This window comes from Orycteropus afer, unplaced genomic scaffold, assembly GCF_000298275.1.
Source record: "Orycteropus afer afer isolate SDZICR_OR568_19922 unplaced genomic scaffold, OryAfe1.0 scaffold00152, whole genome shotgun sequence".
NCBI classification, from domain to species: Eukaryota; Metazoa; Chordata; class Mammalia; order Tubulidentata; family Orycteropodidae; genus Orycteropus; species Orycteropus afer.
In genome coordinates this window covers 2134611-2143587 of record NW_006921739.1, presented here as the reverse complement: position 1 = coordinate 2143587, position 8977 = coordinate 2134611, and the positions used below count along the sequence as shown (strand labels likewise).

Sequence of the window (8977 nt, the reverse complement as noted above, 5' to 3'; positions counted from 1 at the left end):
TGTCCATCAACTGAGGAATGGATAACCAAACTATGGTACATACAAACAATGGAATACTATGCAACGCTAACAAATAATGTAGAATCTGCAAAACACCACACAACGTGGATGAACTTGGAGGACATTATGCTGAGTGAAATAAGTCAAACACAAAAGGACAAATATTGTATTAGTCCGTTATTGTAAAAGAAAAGGAAAGGTTTATCTATGGAAGGAAATTTTCTTTGTTGGTTACCAGGGGTGGGAGGGGAGGGGAGGGAACACTGTTAGATAGAGATAAGTATTGTTTTGGGTGAAGAGGACAGTGTGCCAAATGTGAGTGACCAATATGGTGGAACTAAGGAAGAGAAAAACATAGAGAGGTACATGGTAGGTACAGATATCAAAGGTGAACCTTTTTGCACATACAGTACTTCGTTTTCAGTGAAGGCAAACATGGGTATATGGGTAGATAGATGGGTGGACAGACTGAACTATTAGGTATGTCTATGAAGTGCGGAGTTTATCCAAGAACATGTATAGGGTTGGCAGACAATGTCAATGTGAATGTAAATGATTATGTGAATTATGTGAATAATCAGAATTCCCAGGTGTATAGTAGAGCTGACAAGGGGCAAGGTTGTGGTCAGTGCTTGGTTACAGCCAGCTACCCAGAGGGACCAAGTAGTTGAACCTGTGTGTTCGGGACCATAGTCACAGGCGATATCAAGCTCAATTGGCATAACATACTATACAAAACATTGTTTGGCGAGTAGCGACTGGGATCTTAAAAGCTTGCAAGCTGCCATCTGCAGGCAATGATGGGTCTCTCCTCATCCAGAGCAAAGAAGAATGAAAAAAAAAAAAAAAATTCACGGAAACAATTAGTCCTAGTGACTGTTACACCATCTGATCTGCAGCCTATATGACTATTAGACCAGAAGAACTAGACTGTGCCCGGCTACCACTTTCATCCACTTGGAAGAGGATCTATGTAGGAGATCCTTGATAGAGAGGGAGAACAAATGTGGAACAAAACTCAAAATCATTTGGAGAAAAAAAAGGGGGGGGGGACCTGGTTTGCTGGTCCAATAGAGCCTGGTGGAACCACTGAGACTATGGCCCCTAGCTGCCCTTCAGGTCTGGAATTGAACCCACATCTGTGGTTTCCAGCCAAACATATGAGACAGGCATATGAGTTGAACATTTACCTGAGGTAAATACACTTCTTGGAGAGAACAATCATGGGAGAAAGAAGGGCTGCTTATGCAAAGGGAGACAGCTCGGGGGGGCAGGAGTGCATGGAGGGATGGACACTGGGAAGGGGTAACTATGGGGAGGAAGTGGGAGGGGAGCTGTTGCATTGTGGTAAATTGTGGTCAATGACATGTGACAAAGTGTATGTGTACTGCTGTATGGAAAGTGAATTTGCTCTGAAAATTTTCACCCAAATAACAATTTAAAAAATAATAATAATACCATGAGAAACTTGCCCAAATAAAAGAAAAAGTAGCGGGTTTTCTCTTATGGATCAATTTCATAGCACAGATATTTGTCACTGGTACATATAAGGGGGAGTTTATCAAATAATAAAAGTCATATGTAACATTAATTGAGCAGTTACTATGTGCCAGACTGTGTGCTCAGTGCTTTCAATATTTAATGATTAGGAAGAGCCTAGGAAGTTGCTGCTATTGTGAAAAAAAACATCCATTTTGAAGATGAGAAAAGTGAGCTCAGAAAGCTGAACAACTTAAGGTCACGCAGCTTAACTAGTAGTAGATAGGATTTGATCCCCATGCCATTGACCATAAGGCTATACGATACAGATACTCCTAGTGAAGTGCCCAGGAATGTGTAACCAACCCCAATAAATACATTTTTTAGCAACACTACTACAGAATCTGTTAAAATACACATTTTTTGACACTACTCCACAAACCTGTCCTGGAAGAAGTGCAGCCAGAATGCTGCAGACTTCCTCTCACCTACTTTGGTCATGATGTCAGAAGGGACTATTCCCTTCAGAAGGATATCATGCTTGGTGAGGTGGAGGGTCAGCAAGAAAGGGAAGAGTCTCAACGAGACTGACCCAGTGGCTGCAACAATGGGCTAAGGCATTGTGAGGCTATCACAGGACTGGGCTGTGTTTCGTTGTTATACATAGGGTTGCTATGAGTCAGAGCTGACTCAGTGGCACCTGACAACAAACAACCCTTCTGAAAATGGAGAGAGCGATAGGGGGAAAAAGAAAGAAAAAGGAAAAATTACCTTAAGACTCTAGAACCAGCTCTCTCAAAGAGAAAAAAGTGTAGCTTGGATGACTGCAAGTAGCAGAGTTGACTAGAAAGGGAATCTAGGATTTACCCAGTTGCCAACAAGTTGATTCTAACTCATGGCTCCCTCATTAGTGTTCAAACAGAACTCTGCTTCATGGGGTTTTCAGTGGCTGATTTTTAGACCTTTCTTCCAAGACACCTCTGAATGGGCTCACACCTGCAACCTTTGGTTTATAGCCAAGTTTTACCATTTCCACCACCCAGGGACTCCATAGCAAATGACAGGAGAAAAGATGGGGCACAAAGAAATGGGAGTATAATGTAAAAAAAAATGAAATAAAAAAATGCATAAAGAGTGAAAAAGGAAGGAAGAAAGGTCTGGTAAATCCTTAGCATGGAATATAGAAAATTTTATAGTTATGGTTTAAATTAATTAATGTCATTTATCTAACTAACCCTTTCTATTTCTAATTTCATGGGCTATAATGACCCATTCAACTCAACCTTTGGAATTAATACTGTTTGTCTTGACAGTTTCTCTCCACCCTGAGTAATGCTAAATTACACTCTGAGGAGTTAGTGTCTCAATGAAAGGTGGGTGTGTTGTTTGGCTATTTTTTTTTCCTCTTGAAAGTTAATTAAGTCAACATTAACCATGGCTGTGCAACCACAGAATGGGCAGTTTGTTGAAGGCTCATGGTTTGGCTCTCTTCCTGTAAAAATTCCCACTTCTATAGTTATATTTAGTGTTCTAACTGCCTAAATAACTGGCTTGCTATGGCCCATGTGTCAGGGCAACACTGGGCCTGTGTGCAGCTGAATTTGTCTGATTCACTGGGGCCCCTGTGCCAAGCATATGTGGTTCTCAGTGGACAGCCTGTCGGGTTCAGCCTGTTTCTTCTCCAGAAATCTCTCAGGGGCTAGCGTTGTCAAGTTGATGCTATATGATCCTGCAATTCTCAAACACTGTTTACTTGATCTTTAAAAAATGTTTTAAACTTGTCTATACACTTAATTCTGAAAGTAATGTAGTATCATCAGTGTTTGTGGTATGGAATTACCCTAATGATTGCGTTTATATAGATGTGACTGAATGTTTTAAAAAAAAAAAAAAAAGTGCTACCCTTACACAAAAGCCAGTTTTTTAATGTCAGTACAGCTGTTTTAACTTTTAAGAAACCACAAACATTTTATGCTCTAAAACTTTAATTTTGAAGACAAGACTTTTAAAGAGATGCAGTGTTTCTGAAACTGGCATATAATACCTCCCTACTTCTGTTCTCCTTAAACTCTTAAGAGCTGAACAAATTTCTTTGGGTACAGATGTTACATGTAAACTTTTCAGACAACATTCCATGTTATTGCTGAATTCCTAGTAATCTCTGCAGTGCTAAATTATAATAGAAATAGTAATATTCATAATGGTAACAAAAAGTAGCAGTAGCTCAGTTCCCATGATCTCTCTCCAAACTTAGTTTATTTCTGTGGACACAGAGGAAGAGAGGCCAGAAGGAAGCAGTTGTATGTTTTCTTGGGTTCACTGTCATCCCAGCAAGTAATGGATGATGTTGTTTTGCTTCTTTTTTATGCTATAGCAACGATTCCACTTCTGTTCCATAGGAAAACCTATTCAGCTGTTAAAAGAGGTCACTAGATGTATTTATTACAACGTTAAGACCATTTTGTCCATGGAAATTATTTTTTATTGTTCTGAGTCACTCTGGTTCATGGAATTTTTACATGAGTTCCAGAACAAGGATGAGATGATATATTTATTTTACTTTGTATCCTCTTTAATGTTTTTTGACTGCATGAATGTCAGGCTTGTTGTTAAAGTATTTCCATATTTGCATTACTTTAGAAGTTACTCTGCTATATTTATGACTCCTAAACTCCTCATCCATCTGACATCAGCAATGATATCCCTTGTTGCATGTCCTCTTCTGAATCCAGTTTGAATTTCTGCCAGTTCACTGTCAATATACTGCTACAACCATTTTTGAATTATTTTCAGCATAATTTTGCTTGCATGTGATATTAATGATATTGCTCAATAATTTGTGCATTCCATTGGATCATCTTTCTTTGGAATAGGCACATACATGAATCTCTTCCAGTCAATTGGCCAGGTAGCTGTCTTTCAGTTTCTTAGCATAGAGAAATAAGTGCTTCCAGCATTGGATCTGTTTGTTGAAACATCTCACTTGGTATCTCATCAGTTCCTAGAACCTTGTTTTTTGCCAGTGCCTTCAGTGCAGCTTGGACATCTTCCTTCAGTAGCATCAGTTCTTGATCATGTGCTACCTCCTGAAATGGTGGAATGTCCAAGTCTTTTTGGTATGGGGATTCTGTGTATTCCTCCCATCCTGTTTTGATGTTACCTGCATCATTCAATTTTTTGCCTATAGAATCCTTTAATATTGACACTCAAGACTTGAAATTTTTCTTCAGTTCTTTCAGCTTGAGAAATGCTGAGCATGTTCTTCCCTTTAGGTTTTGTAACTCCAGGTCTTTGCACATTTCATTATAATACTTTGCCTTCTTGAGCCACCCTTTGAAATCTTCTGTTCAGCTCTTTTACATCATTACTTCCTTTTGCAGCTCAAACCTACCACTTCTCAGAAGGAAGGTTGGGTAATCTACTTCTGTAGTGATTTTGCCTCAGAAACCCAAGGAGGGGTCGCTGTGAGTTGGGATCGAGTTGACAGCAGTGAGTTTGTTTTTTCCTTTGTTACTCTATATTCAATAGCAAGGTTCAGAGGTATTTTCAATCACCTCATATACATGCAAATGCTATATGGTGAAATAAGGAACACTAAAGGAGAATTCTTGGACTTGAATTATGGTGTTGGTGAAAAATATTTAATATACTATGAACTTCTAGAAGGATGAAGAACTCTGTCTTGGAAGAAGTGCAGCCAGAATACTCCTTAGAAGTGAGAATGGCAAGAATTTGTCTCATGTACTTCAGACATGTTACCAGGAGGGAAGTGTCCCTGGTGAAGGACATCATGACTGGTAAAACAGAGGACCAGTGAAAAAAGAGGAAGACCCTCAATGAGCTGGATCGTCACAGTGGCTGCAACTATAGCAATTATTGTGAGGATGGCTCAGGACCAGGCATTACTTCATTCTGTTGTACATACGATCATATGGTACATATGGAATCAACTTGATTGCACCTAACAGTAAACTTCTCATTGACAATTGACTGTATGTACTCAGAATGCTGTATTTTGGCAGAACCACCTGCTTTTCCCAGTGGTCTGTGATTATGTGCTCTCGATATTCAAGAACCCTTGGTCATGTCTTCTTGATCTTTGTCTTCACCATGTAAAAGGTTATAAAGGCTTCAAATTTTTTAAAATTGTCTTGTTGATTGCTGGGAGGGCTTGAATTAAATTGTGACTATCGGTCATTTGTTATGACTTAATGGGGTTTTTTTTTTCCTTGTATTAGACTAAATCTCCCTAGAAATGTTCCTTGCTTCGGCCCAAGATATCTCTGTGCTTTAGACCATTCCCTGGAATCATAGAAAGTCCTTGAAATTCATCTTCATGTATTTTGTTTGTTTGATTGCAATTTCAATTACTGTATTTGTTAATCACTACTAGGGAACCAGGTTTAAAATACAGGTAATTATATTAAATGTTTGAATGTAAATTTTAAAAACAATTCCAATTTACAGAGATGCCTTGGCTGTTCTGACATTTTAGAAGATACTTGAGTATAAAACAGTGACTGTCTTATGGGTGAGATTTCAAGTTAGTAGTTATTGTCATTGATACTACTTCCATATATTGCCCTATGTCTGTATAATTCTGACTGACTAACTGGAGTAAGGTTTAAAATTTAATCATGTAGTTTCTGGCAAGGGTAGAGGGACTGGGTACTGTGCTTCCCATCTTTCTTGACTTATGTGTTCTAGCTAATCGCCCTCCAACAATGCCATAACTAGTCAGCCTCTGACAATGTCCTAGTCAGTCAGCCCCCAGGAGAAAAAGAGACTATAAATATTGACTTGACCTTAGACAAGATAAGGACGAAATAGACAATTTCTAACAGATAATTTCCTCTCTTACATGATAGACCCTGCACTATATACTACACATATTCCAGAAGGGTGGTCGTGTGCATGCACACAAGTAGAGAGGCATGGTTCAGTGTTCAGAAGTTTTGGATGGTTGATTTTCTTGTTTGAAATAGATTTGTTAATATGAATCTTTTTATTTTCAATAGGTTGACATGATGAAAGAAGCATTAGAAAAACTTCAGCTGAATATAGTAGAGATGAAAGATGAAAATGCAACTTTAGATGGTGGAGATGTCCTATTCACAGGTATTATTGTATTTGTTTTTTTCTATCTAAAAATACTTCTAATGTCTGGCTTATAATTCACTTGTTTCATTGTAGTTTTTTTTAAAAATTACAAATGTAATAGAGGCTGAATGTAGGGAATTTGGAAGATATAGAAAAGCCCACTTAAAGATAATCATATAAATATTTGGGGTTTTTAGCTTGCTTCCACCATGTTCTTCTACAAAATGAGTTTATGGATTGTAGTTTTTCTTTCCTTTTTTTTTTTAATTGTGCTTTGGGTGCAAATTTACAGAGCAGAATTTGTTTTACATTCAATAGTTTGTGTACATTTGCCATGCGATCCTCCGCCTGTACAACTATGAGACTAGAAGAACTAAATGGTGTCAACTTACCACTGTCAATCACTCGAAGGGGGATCTATATAGATCCTGGGTAGAATGGGAGAAGAATATGGAATAAAACTCAAAATTAAAAAAAAAAAAAAAGAAAAAGCAGGGGGAGACCAGGTTTGCTGGTCTGATAGAGCCTGATGGAACCACTGAGACTATGGCCCCTAGCTGCCCTTCAGATTTGGAATTAAACTGAATCCTGTGGTTCCAGCCAAACAAAAGACAGACATATGAGCTGAACATTTTACATTAGGTAGATACACTCCTTGGAGAGATCAATCATAGGATAATAGAAGGGCTGTGTATGACAGGGAGACAGCTCAGAGGGCAAGAATGCATGGCAGGGAAGGACATAGGGAGGAAGAGGTAACCATGGAGAGGAAGTGGGAGAGGAGCTGTTGCATTGTGGGAAATTGCAGTCAATGTCATGAGACAAAGTGTATGTGAGCTGCTGTATGGAAAGTGAATTTGCTCTGTAAACTTTCACCCAAATCACAATAAAAATTTAAAAGAAAAACAACAATTTGTGTACATTTGGTTTCACTCCCTGATTACAGTCCCCAACCCTAACGTACTCTCCTCCTCTGCCTTCCCTGTGACCCCCCAATCCATATGTCCTTCTTAGTTATGTACTCCTGTCTGTCTAGTTTTCCCTCCATGTAAATCCTGCCCCTCTGGTGTTCCATGGCCAATTGCTCCAGGGTGTGTATTTCTTTAGAGTAGGTGGGTGCATCACCCTGGGTTGGGTGTTCTGCATCTAAGTCTTTCTACTGTTGGGCTGAGAGCCAGTGCTTGGGAGTGAGTCTTGTCCCAGGCCTGAAGTATGTCCCAGGGCCATAGTCTTGGGGGTTCCACCAGACTCCAGCCAACCAGTAATTCTGGTCATTATTGTGCTTTTGGATTTTGTTCCATGTTTTTCCTCCCACTCTATCCAGGATCTCCAGTTTTGATCTCTTCCCAAGTGTTTGGCATTGGTAGCCAGGTACAATCTAGTTCTTCTGGTCTCAAGGGCCAACATATTCTAGGGCTGATTGTTTCCAAATGCCCTTGGTTTTCTTCACTGTTCTTCACGTCAGACAAGAGGAAACCATTAGCTGCATCTCAGATGGCCACTTGAAATCTTTTAAGACCTCAGTCGCTACTCACCAAAGTAGGTTGTAGAACAAGATTTTTATGTATTATGTTGTGCCAGTTGAGCCTGGTGTCCTCCAATACTATGGTCCTGAGTCGGCTGACCCAGTGGTTCTCTTTCCCAAGGTGTTTGGCTGGCTCTGAGGGATTACTCCAAGTCAGTCTTCTGTTGCTTCTGTAATGATTGTGGGTATTTTGTATCACTAGTATCTGTGCAAGGTTACCCTCAGCTAAAACTATCCTTGGTCTAGGGTATAATCCTGTCCACTGACTCTCATCTGATCTTCTCAGATGTTTATGTGTTTATCTGTAGCCTGGTGTTTGGTTTTAATGGTAGTGTAGTGTGTGGATATACTGGTATTAGCTCTGTTGTCTATATCTTATGTGCACAATTCGTTGTCCTCCTTTTCCTCAGTGTTATCATGCTGGTCATAGATTCTTTCCATGCCATCTCTCCCCTTTCCCAACTCAGTTTTGGCCCCCAACTAGTCCAAAATTTTCCCCACTCCTTCCCTCCCATGCCCAGTAACCTACAAAGTGAATTAATTCCCTTTCCTAAGCAAACCCTTCTTTGACTCTTCATAGTATGGGCTCATACAGTATTTGTCTTTCTGCGATTGACTTATTTCACTCAGCATAGTGTCCTCCAGATTCATCCACATTGTGAGATGGTTCACACATTCTTCATTGTTCTTTAATGTAGCATAGTTGGGCTATAGTTTTTCATTGTATGACTGTATATCTAGTTTGTATTTAAAGATTCTTTATTCAAGATTAGTATCATTTCAGAGTAGTTGAACCTGTGGGCTTGGGACCATAGTCGCAGGGGACATCAAGCTCAATTGGCATAACATACTATACAAAACATTGTTCCATCT

The 8977-nt window shown here is 39.4% G+C and overlaps 1 protein-coding gene across 1 annotated transcript in view; it reads left to right on the top strand.

Annotated features, from left to right (window-relative positions):
* DDAH1 (dimethylarginine dimethylaminohydrolase 1) overlaps positions 1-8977 on the top strand; it is a 230476-nt gene that overhangs the window by 162709 nt on the left and 58790 nt on the right. Inside the window, exon 2 of the mRNA XM_007946170.2 lies at positions 6498-6597. Within this exon, the coding sequence (XP_007944361.1) occupies positions 6498-6597 (100 nt within the window). The remainder of the gene's footprint in view (positions 1-6497; positions 6598-8977) is intronic.